The 15,345-nt window shown below is 38.8% G+C and overlaps 2 protein-coding genes across 5 annotated transcripts in view; one reads left to right on the top strand and one right to left on the bottom strand.

The window, feature by feature from the left end:
* The window catches only part of LOC130099321 (proprotein convertase subtilisin/kexin type 5), a 29,709-nt gene extending 24,476 nt beyond the window's left edge, over nt 1-5,233 (bottom strand). The window contains exons 1-3 of one of the 2 annotated variants that reach the window (XM_056264936.1): nt 4,946-5,233; nt 1,992-2,195; nt 1,517-1,585 (exon numbers count right to left, since the gene is read on the bottom strand). In XM_056264936.1, coding sequence (XP_056120911.1) covers nt 1,517-1,585; nt 1,992-2,195; nt 4,946-5,153 — 481 coding nt within the window. In that variant the 5' untranslated portion in view covers nt 5,154-5,233. The remainder of the gene's footprint in view (nt 1-1,516; nt 1,586-1,991; nt 2,196-4,945) is intronic. The other variant, XM_056264937.1, reaches the window with a different exon arrangement.
* otud7a (OTU deubiquitinase 7A) overlaps nt 1,584-15,345 on the top strand; it is a 116,106-nt gene continuing 102,344 nt past the window's right edge. The window contains exon 1 of one of the 3 annotated variants that reach the window (XM_056264940.1): nt 1,584-1,603. The gene's annotated coding sequence lies outside the window, so the exon portion shown is untranslated. Of the gene's footprint in view, nt 1,604-7,167; nt 7,323-7,351; nt 7,556-15,345 lie in introns of those variants that run through there. The other 2 variants (XM_056264938.1, XM_056264939.1) reach the window with 2 other exon arrangements.

Here is a 15,345-nt window from a genome sequence, read left to right as displayed (position 1 = left end):
GCTGATCCCGCACAGCTCCAAGTCTCCTGCTTTTCTGTTGTCCCGCACAGCTCCAAGTCTTCTGTGTCTCCGCTGGTCCTGCACAACCCCAAGTCTCCTGCTTTTCCGCTGGTCCTGCACAGCTCCAAGTCTCCTGGTTTTCCGCTGGTCCTGCACAGCTCCAAGTCTCCGGCATCTCTGCTGGCTCCGCACAGCTCCAAGTCTCCGGCATCTCTGCTGGCTCCGCACAGCTCCAAGTCTCCTGCGTCGTTGGTCAATACAACTTTTGGAATCTGTCCCACCCAGCCTCCCTCTCCTGCCTCCTCCGCCTATGCTAACCACTTCCTCAGCTCCACCTCCGCTGGCTCCCTTTAGTTCCTCGGCTCATCCTCTGTCTTTTCATCTCCAGCTCCACCTTAGCAAATGAATTCCCTGGCTCTGCCTCGGGCTGCCGAGCGCATCACTCCACCTTGGTCCACTGACCAGTCAGCTCCAGCTGTCATCACTCTGCCTACGCCACGGTCTTCTGGAATTCGGCTGCGCTCCACCCTCCACCCCTTTGGCTCCTTCTTGCTTCTCCTTCCCTTCAGCTCCACCTTGGTCCTCAGTCCCACTGGCTCTGCCTCAGTCTTCCAGCACCCTGGCTCCAACTCGGCCGCTTGTCACCATGGATCCACCTTGGCCTCCATGACCTACAGTGTTGCCCGTTCTCTGTATCTCCTCCTGGTGGTCAGATCTCTGACTCTACCCTGGCTCCTCCCACCTTCGGTTTCACCGTGGGCGCTGTCCTCAGGGTCGTCAGCTCTCCATCGCCTCCTCCATAAGGTTTTCCTCTGTCAGCCCATCCTTGGTCCCATCCCTCTGTAGCTCCACATACTCCTCCAGAGCTTCCAAACTCTCTCCTCTATTGGACTCCATAATCATTGCATAAATTATTAAAGACTGCTTTTGTTTATCTCCTTCATCATTGTGCACTCATTGCAACCCATTGCAGACAAAAACATCAGGGGCTGCGTTTCCGAAAAGCATCGTAAGCTTAAGTAGATTATAGAACTATTGCCACTAATGGTCTCTACGATCAACTTAGTTCACAATGCTTTTGTGAAACGCAGTCTAGGTCATGTTTGCATTTTCTTCTGTCACAGGCCATAATTCTAACCTTGAAATCAGGAATAGAATATGTGAAAATCGGCTGAGAATTGAACAAAGAGTTGTAAACTTGCTCAGAGTAAGACAGGAATCGTGTCTTTGTGGCAGTTTTTCTGGTGATCAAGGGATAATACAAGACTTCTTCACCTTAAAAATGATTGTCAAAAGCAAAAATGCTACAGAATGCAAATCATATTGTGTGAAAAGGTGTGACATTCTAGAGCAAAACAGACTCTAGAAGACTCTCCGACTTTTTTTCAGAGCCAGCACCCCAAAAATAGTAAGAAAAAATTTCTTTACAATTTAATAGAACAGAAATTACGTAATACTGCACTATTAATGAAACATAAAATACTATACACAGTCATTAAAAGTATGTGTTACTTACCTGTGGAACATGTTTTACAGCCGATACCGCAGTCTATACATTCTCGTGTATCCGGGTCCTGAACCTGACCTGTTCAAGCAGATGTATGTGAGTATCAGACTTTTTGTATGTTACATGATTATTTAGAAGTTATGTAATAGCTAGTTCTTGTCATTGAATTTGATTCCAACTCCAGTTTGTTTTTATTTGTTTTATTCGTTTAAACTGATGTTTAAGGCATGCCACTACAGGTGAGCAGGGTAAACGTTTTAACAGTTGTCACACTATCACAGTGACATCACAGTACATTAAGACAATTGTTTTGTATGACACAATCTCTGAATTGTTATGTTTAAATATGCAAATCAATTAAAATCAAGATAGCAAAATCAATTCAAATTTAATTTAGCAAATTCGTTAAGTGATATCTGGAACTGCTGCATGTTGCAACGCTGTATTAGAATTCAACTTTAATTTTATTAAAGGATAAACTCACCAACTCCACACAGGACTGTCAGACAGATGCCACTTTGAAGCTTGTATCCTTCTCTGCACTTGGCACACACGTTGGCATCAGCACAGATCTCACAATTAGGCATACATGGAAGGCAGGTGTACTGGTCTCGGTCCGGATAAAACTCTCGCGGGCAGTGTAGTCTGCAGTGACCCTGATACAGGAAGCGCTCATTCCCCTCCTCATCTGCAATGACCAACAAAATCCATTTAACATGACACGGTGACTCATGAACTTTTTTAAATAATGATCCAGTTACAGTAATCAGAGGATAGAATAAGATTTGATTTGGGATATAAGAAGCTCAGCTAGTATTTCAAACCAAGAGTATTACAATGCCAGGAGCTTTTTGTAAGACATTTGTATGTCCTTTGTATGTCCTACCAGTCAAATGGTAGACTAGTTAATAAATTACTGCATGTTTTAGGCCTACTGCATTACTGACTTAATAAATTACTGCATGTTTAATATTATCACATTAGTCAGAGGTCATTCCAACACTAGCAATATTGGGTGATTGTCATGAAAGCATGAGCATGTGTGATATTTTGAAGATTCAGACTTTTTTTGTTGTTGACATTATTACCATGCCTATTAGGTGCATTTGAACTCCCAATTATCATTACTGTGAGATTTACTTGTGAGTTTTTGCAATTCTGTAGTTCCAACAGTAAAAAATAATGTAGCAGTAAAACAAATCATTATATACTTTCCACAAAAATATAAAGCAGACATTTTCAACACTGTTGATCATGTGACACTGAAGACTGGAGTAATGATGCTGAAAATTCAGCTTTACCATCACAGGAATAAATTCAAATTTGAAATATACTAAAATAGAGAACAGTTATTTTAAATTGTAATAGTATTTTACAAAATTATAGTTTTTTACTGTATTTTTGATCAAATAAATGCAGCCTTGGTGAGTAGAAGAGACCTCTTTCAAAAATATTATAAGGTCTTACCGAACCCAAACTTTTGAAAATATATTTTGAAATAATCATGATTTTATTAAATAAATGTCTTACAAAAGGCAATTCTTTCAAATTCTGGCAATGAGAACTGGGAGTAAACATTTAATGCAAATATTTGCTGTCTTAAAACAGATTGCACTTTTTTATGCACTGATTTGAAAATGATTTTGAAGTGAAGTATTACATGTTCTTGGCAGGTTTTGTGAAATAAATGCACTAAAAGATTAGAAGCCACACTATATGCTTATTCTTTCTGCAAACAAATTGCTACTATATGAAACTCAAATATCAACATCTGCTTGTGTCCATCATGAACTTTTCTTTAAATAGAAACAGTAGTAACTATCTGGCTGACAGGTTTTGCCAAGACCAGGACACATAAGCAAGGGCTATGGAGAGTGAATTGGCACTTTTGGCAATGTTGTCACACACTGATGGATGCAAGGCCTCCCCCCTCAAACCGGACTGGGCTGCAGGGAGCGAGATTAAGAGTTAAAGCACTCTTCTTTGAGATGCTTGAAAAGGAGGGATGGCAACCAAGAACGCCTACAAACAGAATTCAAAAGAGTGGCTTGGTTTGCTATAGACAAGAGTTTGCGTATTCATTCTTAAAGGAATATTTCAACCAAACATTTAAATTCTGCCATTATTTACTCACACTCATGTCGTTCCAAATCTGAATTATATGCATCAAAAGGTACTGTATTTGATTTGAAAGCTATAGTGTATGGCAAGATTATTGAACAATGATTTAAATTTCAAACTGTTCCTCCACTGAAAAAGAAGTGCCATAACAAAAACGTAGATAGGTGTGTTCCAATTCACACCTAATTCTGCACTTTTCTATGCCATTTTGTAATATAAACAATGAGTAGTGTGTTCACACTGAAAATTGCAAACGACAACGAATTTATTCCCGATGGACAAAATCATGTCCGGCCCTACATTCTTTTCTAGTTTGAGAAGCCTTTTCACTCGGATATACGTCACAATGGGGAAGAAAAGACTATCACAACTTATGTTTATTGCTGACTTTAAAGGAAGCCATCAGACTTTGATGCTTTATAACAAATTAACCATTGAAAATGTAGATGGTAGAGTACATAGTGCATAGTGTAAGGTACATCATTTGGGACACAACAGAAAAGATACACTTTAGGCCTATACTTCTATACTAAAAGGCTAGCTTTAAGGCACAGTGAATCTGAAATTGCTGAGACTGAGGCTAAAGAAAAAGCCAGGAGCTACTGTCAGAAGTATCAGACATTGTCCAAACATTACCAGAAACATTATCAGCTTTACCGATACTGAAAAGGAAGGTCTAAGTTTTTCCCACTCCCATGTTTGGCAGTTAAAAGAATACTGTTAAACTTAGTTTGGCCTAGTAGGCCAAACTGTTCAAAAGCATAGTCGATTGATTTGTGTTTAAAATTACCTTAATTTCAACTCTTCCTGTAATTAAAAGTGGGCACGACACTTTCATGTTTGAGGTCACTAAACAAACTCTCTTTTGAGGTAAAGCACTCTTTGTCACTTTGATAAATAGGGAGAGCGGCTTCATTGTTTTTCCGCAGCAGCTGTGCAGGGAGGACTGGGAGGTTTGCCTTCCCAATTGTCTCTTGGAAAACCCTTTTGTGAACCTGCACAATACTGCCACAGATTCGTACCACAATGGCCAAAACAACCCCAAAATGATTTTGAATTAAATTTTAATTAGCACACAACACGTACTTAGAAACAGCTAGCTTCACATAAGTTTTTCCCTGGTATAACTTGATTTGAATTACATAGTAAGCTAATGTTTGTTACCACAACGACATCGCTATGATAGAAAAAAAAAAAATAGTTGCGCATGCGCGCTGACAGCAGGGATATGCACGGTCCAAATGGAGGCACCTGCTTTATTCAATATACTGTACTTCAGTGTTAAACTAAAGAATATAATAGTGAACTATCACTTACCTAAACCACAAGCGGTGCACTCGTATAGCTCATGACCCTCACACTCCGTGCAGGTGGGGTGACAGAGAACGCACTGATTTTTTAGTAAGAACTGTCCGCTGGGACAGGACCGCATCGGGGATTTGGCTTGAATAAAACCGAGACAACATAATGATAAAGTAAACAGTGTCCGAGCGGCGTTCATCATTCGCGATGTTCTGCAGCGCATCTATTCGCCATACACACACTCACACACACAGTTCATTCAGTGAAGTGGGTCAGCCCTGCACTGCCAAATGACAACGAGCGTCTAAATAACAAAACTTGCTCAACAAGTTGCTTTCAAGGGGATTGGTCAACGGGCCTTTGGGGTCCACCCATTCCTCTGGTCCTTTTCGCATTTGATATTTAAAGGACAAGGTAATGTTATGCACAAACGGAAAACACTTAATTATTCAGTGCTTCAACCTCCATTCTAACATTGAGAATATTTAACAGTAGGCTAAAGCACAGTTCATAAGCCCTTTATAGAGTACTTAAATGTATAATAATAATATAGTATTATTAATATTTAAACAATCATGTATTCATATTAATAATAATAATATTGTTATATAATACCGTAATATATTCATTTAATTTAATGTGATAGCTGCACTTAAAAAAACATATGCAACAGATGTGTCTCTGTTGTACATCTTATAAAAAGCATCTTAAAGTTTTGCTCATTTTTGCCAAATTTGCTCTGACTCTAAGATTGATGTGAGCAGGATTTTTAAGGCCATAACATAAATTGGATTAAGGACATGCACATTAAATGTTTGCTTTTAAAGCTACTCCTGTGTGGTTGTTTTTACTCGCTATTTAAGGTCCCTTTTTAGTTGACGGGAGTCTGCAACTTTCAGAGCTTATTGGGTTTTTGGCACAAATATAATCTCACTTTATTTTCTTCTTTTCAAGCCTTTTACACACATGAGATGTGATAGGCTTTTTCCTTGACTTCATATTCCAGATTTGTGAAATGCACATGCTGCATGATATTGTTGTCTCATGCGTTTCTCTTATTTCTGTCCCAGAGGACTTCGGCTCTTGTGAAGCTGTCTTGGCCTCATTGGTAAACAGATTGTGTGCGCTAACTAGCCTAAGGTATAAAACAATATATTCTCTGTGGATCATTTTGATATCTTGCCATAGTTTGACATACAACATTCCTAAATGTTGACACTATTTTAGTATAAATGGGTTAATAAATAAAAATGTTATAGACAGCTGCAATATTTCATATTTTTTGTCTTATATCCATCATAAGGGATTTCAAAGAAGAGAAAAATTATGTTTTCCTGATTCATAACCTGTAAATCCTATTCTAGAGTATGTACTACTACATTCTCTGGTACTACTGAGCTCTGTGCAAATCTATGAAATGGTAAATGACCAGTAGAGGGCGTCAGAGTGTACAGTATTGGGGATTTATCAGTTCAAAATACAGGGCCTCCTTTGCTTTAGTAGAAAGCCTTAGTGTATTTGTAAATATTTTCGGTTCTTTACTTGCTAAACCATGGTAATACTCTTAACAAAATAATTAACATATATTTAGAGAAGCAAAGAGTTTTTTTTTCTCGGGATATTATTATTATTATTATTAGGCCTAGCTATACAATATCTCTCCAGTTACATGACAGAAGACAGATTGTGGCAAAATACCAAAATGCTTCAATTAAATTCAATGTTGTGGCATTATAATCAATGGCCATATTAAAATGAAATCCAATTTTGAGGAATAAATTATTCTGAGAAATATAATTTAAAAATGTCCAAAACATTTTTTTAAACGACAACGGAAACAATATTTGTATTTGTTTTATTTTTCTATTCTACTTTTCTGTTTTATAAAAAAAGATTGTTTCAAGCCATTACTTGTGCGAAATGTTCTTTGAATATAAATACGTAATAATTCACATAAATACAAAACAGGATGAAAAACGTGCGCCTTTTATCTATCACCATTATAATATTTTAATATTAATAATAGTACATGGTCTAACAGTGTTTTGCTTTTATACCAAACAGTATTGTATAGTTAAATAAAGTAGGCTACCACAAACTGAGCCAGCAGTCCTACAGGCAGCTGTTTTCCAGAGGTGGGCGGGGTCTGCAGCTCATTTATTACGTCAATCAATAGGCATGAAAGGGGATGTGGGCGGAGTCTGTTGCTTCTTTACGTCATTCAAGTGGGGGTAAGAGATGAGGTGGGCGTGTCGTCGGTGTCACTGCTGCATCAGTGAATGACATGAGGATGTGAAAGAATACAGCGGGTTGGGCATATGATTTTAAAGCCATTCTTGAGCGGACTGATATATGGACGATGAGGAATACACCAAGGACTGACTGAGGAACGGTAAGGCGCGTCTTAAATAATAGCCTACTGGCATAAGGAGCGTCTGTGTGTGCAATAGGAGGCTGTAGGGATCCTTGCGCAGGTGCACCTGTCTTCTGTACGTGGCCGGACCGCTATAAGACGCATCTTGCGGGTATACAGTGTTTTTATTTATTTATTTTCCCAATCGAGGCCAGTTTCAACAAAGGAACTTGTGTGGCATAATAAATAGCCGATTATTTGCTGGATTTGAGGTAAGGGCGTCTTTCCAGCGCATCATCATCAAATGCATTGCGATATGATTGGGGATTGAATTTTCTTTGTCTGTACACACATTATATGACTATATATCAGTATGGGTTGGGACTGTTGCGTAACAGGCTGACAGGGAAAAAAAAGCCGTTTGTGGATTACAAAATAATGATCAAATATATCCTATTAGGCTGTATTTGATGTAGGATAAGAGGAGGATGATAGGTGGATGCATTCATGTTCATTGCCTCTGTATGCACAAATCCCTGGCAGAAATCAGCATGTGTGTGTGTGTGAAGAAGGCTCTTTGGTTATTTGACCTATAGATGCTTTTAATATATTGCCTACTTTAGGTGATATGGGCTGAAGGTACCTGTAAACAACCTATACTAGCAATGCAATGGTGCGTTTAGGCCCTGAGCCGGGCTGTTGAGCTCAGTATTTATTTATGTTTCTTTTATTTGAGCTTAAGGTGCACTCAGTCATTTTTTTCTAAAGCAAAGTTTTAGTAGGCTAATGCACAACAGTTTTGGAAAAAATCTGTAAAATGCTGAGATGAATTTTAGACAGACTGGTGGTTCTCAACCAAGTGGTTGCATTAAACTTCTAGGGAGCTTCAAGATTACTTATTTATAATTATAAAAAATAAATTAGGGTACATAAAGTGTGATGTACAGTTAGTTGGGCATTATTGCTGGTCACAAAGTGGCAAGATACTAAATAAATAATTACTTTGAAAAAATATTATTTTTGAGTTTGAAACATTGTATTATCTTGTAGAGACCATCTGCGCAGGACTGCTTCCCGTAATTGTACTCCTTAAATTGTAACTTTAATGGAGAACATTTGTCATCATTCCAGAAGTAAATATGCTGTCTATATTGTTGAATTGTTCAAAATATTGTTTAATCATATAGATTTGAGAATCACTGCTCTAGGCAGATCAATTTCCAAAAAATAACTCTTATTTTACATGGAGCGGGTCAGCCCCTCAGGCGCCATTTTGAGATCATGTGACCAGAGTCTATTATTAATTGCAAAAATACTGTTTTCTTCATATAGGCCTAGAACTTTAAGCAAGTTCTTAAAATGCTATATAAAAAATACATTTAAGTATAAACAGAGAAAAATACAGGAAAAGAAACAAAACAAAAGATCAACAACTGCAGTTACATTTGCTTCATTTGATTTATGAAATATTGTTGCTTTGCCTTAGTTAAAAAAATATTGGGAATTTCGTAGCTGGCCAAAAGAGTATGTTTGTAAAATCAGATACCATATCTTAGGTTACATTTACTTTGTTTTACTTGTTTGTGCAGCGCAGAGCAGCTCTCTAACACTGTATGACATGACAGACAACTAGTTGTCCAGTCCAGTTGCGTTCACACAGCACAGGTTTTCGGAGTCCTTAAAATAACTGAACTGTGTGTGAACATAGCGTATTAAGGAGTCAAATAGTGGACTGACAACCGTATTCTGCTACTGTCTGAACATGGCCTTTAGATTCCTGATGTTGACTCCTGAATGATTCTAACTTGTATAACAGTGTTAATATTTTGTGCATGCGGAAGTCATTCGGGAAGTTATTGGAGGCCTGAATTCAAGCTTGGCCTCTAACGCTCTTGTCAGTTTGTTTTAGCATTAAACAGCACTCACAAGAACGCATTAAATACCTTGAAAAATATTTTCTTTCTTATTTTCTTATTTTTCTCTGTAACAGGAGACTTTCATCCATTGAAGTTAGACATTTGTGGCAATGTTCTTTATAATGGTATGTGCATCCCTTTGTTTTGTCTTTGAGTTTTTCGTAATGGTGATTTAAAAAAAATATTTAGCATATTTATGTGCATTTTTAGGATATGTATATAGACACACTCACCGGCCACTTTATTAGGTACACCTTGCTAGTACCGGGTTGAACCCCCTTTTGCCTCCAGAACTGCCTTAATTCCTCGATTAAAAGATTCAACTAGGTGCTGGAAACATTCCTCAGAGGATTTGGTCCATTGACATGAAATCATCATGTAGTTGCTGCAGATTTGTCGGCTGCACATCCATGATGCGAATCTCCCGTTCCTCCACATCCCAAAGCTGCTCTATTGGATTGAGATCTGGTGACTTTGGAGGCCATTTGAGTTTAGTGAACTCATTGTCAATGTCAAACCAGTTTGAGATAATTTGAGCTTTGTGACATGGCGTGTTATCCTGCTGGAAGTATCCATCAGAAGATGAAACACTGTGATCATAAAGGGACGGACATGGTCAGCAACAATACTCAGGTAGACTGTGGTGTTTAAACGATGCTCTGTTGGTACTAAAGGGCACAAAGTGTGCCAAGAAAATATCCAACACACCATTACACCACCAGCAGCCTGAGCCGTTGATACAAGGCAGGATGGATCCATGCTTTCATGTTGTTTACGCCAAATTCTGACCCTCCATTTGAATGTCGCAGAAATCGAGACTCATCAGACCAGGCACGTTTTTCCAATCTTCTATTGTCCAGTTTTGGTGAGCCCATGCAAATTGTAGCCTAAGTTTCCTGTTCTCATCTGACAGGACTGTCACCGGTGTGTGTTCTGCTTCAAGGTTCGACATGTTGTGAGTTCAGAGATGCTCTTCTGCAGACTCCGGTTATAACCAGTGGTTATTTGAGTTCCCTTTCTATCAGCTGGAACCAGTCTAGCCATTCTCCTCTGATCTCTGTTCAAACAAGGCATTTTCACCCACAGAACTGACGCTCACTTGATTTTTTCTCTTTTTCAGACCAATCTCTGTAAACCCTTGAGATGTTTATGCATGAAAATCCCAGTAGATCAGCAGTTTCTGAAATACTCAGACCAGCCCGTCTGGCACCAACAACCCCATGCCACGTTCAAAGTCACTTAAATCACCTCAGTTTGATCTTCAGCAGATCGTCTTGACCATGTCTACATGCCTAAATACATTGAGTTGCTGCCATGTGATTGGCTGATTAGATATTTGCGTTAACAAGCAGTGTACCTGATAAAGTGGCCGGTGAGTGTACAGTATATCATATTTTTTAAAACCACCTGAATTATCCAGCAATATTATTTTCTGATATTGTAATACAACTAGGCCCTTGCAAACTGGATTACAAATCTGAGTTGACAGACATTAATCCTACTAAGGACTTAAGGTTAAACTCAAAGCATTAGAAAATAGCAAAAAGATAAAGAGATACATTCTTGATCCCAGAGGGGAAATTTTGAAACGGCCAAACAGGTGAATCTTTGAAAACAACGGTGTCTGTCTGTGTTTGTGCAGACCTTCACCCAAGTAGGTGGCACACAAGAATACGTATGACCTTGACCTGATTGTTTCAGATGCTGCCATACAATCCAGCATGCCTCTATTGACCCAGTCTGCAAGACTCCAGCTTTTTTTTTTCCAAAACATTGATGATTTGGAGACAGATGGAACGATCAGGGCAAGGGACCAAAGTGGACACCCCAGGCCGATGCAGCCACTGAGGGCCTGTGTGCAACGCGACACCAAGGGACAATGTTTAGCAACTGATCAGTTACTACATGTAATTCTGTCCATGTCGCCAATACTTTACTAGCAGAGCTGAGGTCGCTGAGATCAGCTCCACAGTCTGACATAAAATTCATTCATTTGTTACAAGAGATCACCGGCTTGGGACGTGGCCAGAGAGAACAAACAAGGCTAAATAAATTAATGATAATAATGATTTTAAAAAATCTTTAATTTTAAAATATTTATTGATCTGTTGGATTGCCACTTGATGTCACATATTTCATCTGGGGTTTGAAGCTAAACCAGTTGATATTATCCACTTTTTTGCGCTCTATGACTGATGTATGTTCAAATTATTCAAAATATTGTTAGCAAGATTGTGAAATACTTGATATTCCAATTTTTAAATGTGTAATTTAAAATGTGTTTTAAATACTCTAATAATGATTATGTTAGTTGATTGGTAAGTTATACCGAGTAAGGGCGCCAATGGGCCTATACTCCATTTAATAGTTTATGCGAACACAGGCGCAAGTGGGAAACTTTCTCGTGCACATGTGTTGAACATGTGCACGAGAAAGTTTCCCACTTGTCCAGTGTCTGCACTATTTCTCTCCAAAAAGTTATGAGCAATAAAATGTCTTTGATATCTTTTAAACTAGAGTTGTGTGTAACTCTTAACCCCTTCATACAAGTTCTCATCAACACAAGCATTTGTTGTTCTTGCGTCTCCAGTAGTTTGTTGTTGTTCCGTCTCATCGGTTTCATTTTTGACTGTGAAACAACAGCCTGGGCGAGTGATGCCAGCCAGCTCGAGCTGCATGCATACAATAGAGTGGTGCAGGGATGACGTATTTTTGTAGGCCAAAATTTGGAAACGAGTTAGCATTTTAGCACTTCCGGTTTCGCCGTCTTGTTAAAGGATTAGTTCACTTTAAAATGAAAATCAGCTCATGATTTACTCACCCTCAAGCCATCCTAGGTGTGTATATGGCTTTCTTCTTTCAGACGAATACAATCGGAGTTATATTAAAACATATCCTGGCTCTTCCCAGTTTTATACTGGCAGTTGATTGCAACCAACAGATTGAAGCTCAAAAACGTGCATCCATCCATCATAAACGAAGTCCAAAACGGCTCCAGGGGGTTAATAAAGGCCTTCTGAAGGAAAATGAAGAGTTTTTGTTCTGTTGTCGATGAGAGTTCTTCTGCTGATTGTATTTACATTTAAAAATGTATAAAAGCTGTGTTCATTTGTGAAGATTATCAAGATGAACTAAAAAAAACACGTAAGAAGAACAATAAGCTCACAGATCTTAAGTTCTGCAATAATCCAAAAGAATTTTTCAATTCTGGTCTATCATCATTATTCTCTGTCTATGCGTTTGCAAACTTGGCACATCAGGAGAAATTTAACTACCAATTGCCATAAACACATTGTATGGACTTTATTGTCAGTCCCTGTAGTAGGAAAGTATCTGCCAAGAACAAATGTAAATGTAACCAAGAGTGAGGGAAAATTGAGTATACGCCTTTTCCCTAAGATGTAACTCTATAAACTAAAGCATAACATCCTCCACATTTTTAGACTAGACTATATTTAGTGTATCAACATAAAAGTGGTTTAAATATAAGTGATAACTGTTGTTTTTTGCATTCAACTTTTGGAAAAGTGTAATATATCCTCCTTTTTTGATTGTTTGGCTTTGTGAAAGTTGTCAAGACCATTTCAGTGTTGCTCAAATGGGCTTACAAAGGAAGCTCATCCCATCAAAGGCAGAAGCTGCTTGTTTTTCCGCAGCATTCCATCTGCCTCCCACCTCATTCTCCAGAAGTTTTAGTCCTCGAGATGAGATGAAATGAGTCAAGTGGCCCACAGCAATCAGTGCTCAATCACTGCACGGGGCTTTTGAAGTGCTCCCCGCTCCCTCCGCGGCTCCACAGGTGGGGAAGCAATGTTAAGTGGTCTGTCCACAAGAAGGGAGAGGTCACCCAGAGGGCAAAAGGGATTGTCGGGAGGAGTGGTCCAGAAAGAGAAAGTAGGGAATGAAGGGATTGAAAAGACAGCAGGAGAAAATCAGGAAGGGTTGCACAGGTCAGAGAGTGGACGGGGTCATTCTGTGATGACTTTTAATTTCCTGAAATCTCTCTCGTTCACAAACTCTGTCTCTAATCTCGGTGTTAACGTTCATACTGATTGTCGGGCCGTGCATACAGACACTCAGATACTCCAGATCAAGTAAAAGCTTGCCAGTATAGTTTAGATAGATAGATAGATAGATAGATAGATAGATAGATAGATAGATAGATAGATAGATAGAAAGAGGGGCTATATCAGTGTTGTTAATCCCATGTTATCCTAGGGGAAATCAGCAAGTACTCGGAGAAAACTAAACCTGGAAATTCTCTCATCATTTACTCACCCTCATGTCATTTTGGAGCTTGACAACCCTTCACTTTCATTGTATTAATGAATTACTAGCATTTTGAGTGAACTATCCCTTTAAATGATCTGCATAACATCAAGTCAAGTTTGAAAGCTGGTATAAAATGTTCTCTATTGTTGTGACATATGAAACTGCTTCTCAAACAAGAACAAATGTAGGGTGGGACGTGATTTTCTTCATGGGGAATTGATTGGATGGTTGTGGTTTGCTATTGGTAGATCTAATGTGAGTGACAGGTTGCCCCGCCCTCATGCCAGGAAACACATCATCATCAGAGAAGAAATGTCATTACAAGAGGGAGTGTTCTCTGTACACAGGCCTGATTAATGGATAACGTCGATTTTCATTATCGATTATTATCGATTAAATGTTGTAGACCAAGTTTAATGTAACTCTTACGCTTAGTTTGAACTTAGCTTTACCTGAAGACGTTTAACATAACTTTGACATGGTTTAGAGTTGTAGTACGTGTATGTGTCGACCTTTGTGATAATGTTCATTGTTCACTTTAATCCTATTTGAATTAAAAGTGACGACTGACAAGATGTGTGCTGATGAGGTTAAGATCGTGTGAAGCAGAGTGCAGAGGTTTATAGAGGAGAATATGGCGAGTCAAGCAGCTTGTTGTGGGATGTGACCGTGTCTGAGGAATTGTAATGAATTTGCAGCTTCTCAAACAGTTCGTTCTTTCGTTATGTAAAGTTTATGCTGACCTGAGATTAGGGATGTACTGAATTTTGGCAGATAAAATAAACTGGTTATTTTTATATTATGGCCAACAACTGATAAATGGCAGAAATTGAAATCTATACTATCTGGTCTAAATAAATGATAAATAAAAAAACTATAGAGATGTCCTCAAGAAAGATCAGCTTGTCCTCATGAGCCGAAGTGAGAGTCAAGCTTCAGATGCGACTGACAGTCTGTGGAGAAACTCAAAGTGTGGTGAGGAATCAAACTGACAGCTCAGAGACTGGACCAGGAACAGAGGCCATGGGACAGAGGACCTGACAGGTTAAATATGCCCCTCAATCCGACAGACGTTGGGTCAGGTCAGGACTCGCTGGTGTGAGGCTGAAGAACATATTGGAGATGGACAGGGTGAGAAGTTCTTATGATGGAGGTATGAGGACAGGGTTACTGAAGGTCACAGTTCTGAGACCAGCCGTGTGTTCTGACCTTTGAAGGTAGAGGTTATGAATTTTAATTTGTTTGTTGATCTAGATGCTTCTTGATGGATCTACAGAAATGACACTATAAGGATCTGATTGGATTTATTAATTGGATTTATTAAACCAAGGAAGCAATATCTTGCTTCTTTCATTGGTGCATCGTTAAAAATAAGTCTGTAATGTATAGTTTGTTTTGGGTTCACGTTTCATGTTACAGTCATGTTTCCTGTATTGTCATGTGATTCCCTTGCCCTCATGTGATCCTGCCATGTGCTTCCCTAGTCTCTTGTGGCAAGTTGTCATTGGTTAATTGTCTTGATTATGTTCACATGTGTGTCTTGTTTAGTCACTAGTCCTTGTGTATTTAAGCCCTCATGTTTGCCATGCTCTAGTATTGTTTGTGTAACCACTGTTTGGTTAGTTTTCTGTGAATGTTTTAAGTTTGTAGTTCCATGTCAAGCCAAGTCTTTGTTTATTTTGAGTTTGTTCATGTTTGTATTTAATGAATACTGCACTTGGGTTCTTCAAACTTGCCATCAGTGGAAGCACTGATGATATTCACATTGTTTATTGCACAAGCTGACTGGCTCATGTCGCATCTGGAGCCAATGAGGTTGCTGCTCAGCATTTAAATGGCTGGTTAGCATACACCATAGCAGTTTGCAGCGCGTT

The sequence above is a fragment of the Rhinichthys klamathensis genome, unplaced genomic scaffold, assembly GCF_029890125.1.
Source record: "Rhinichthys klamathensis goyatoka isolate OS25496 unplaced genomic scaffold, OSU_Roscu_1.1 h1tg000228l_1, whole genome shotgun sequence".
NCBI classification, from domain to species: domain Eukaryota; kingdom Metazoa; phylum Chordata; class Actinopteri; order Cypriniformes; family Leuciscidae; genus Rhinichthys; species Rhinichthys klamathensis.
The sequence above is the reverse complement of the archived record's forward strand: the minus strand, read 5'-3'. Positions and strand labels throughout refer to the sequence as shown.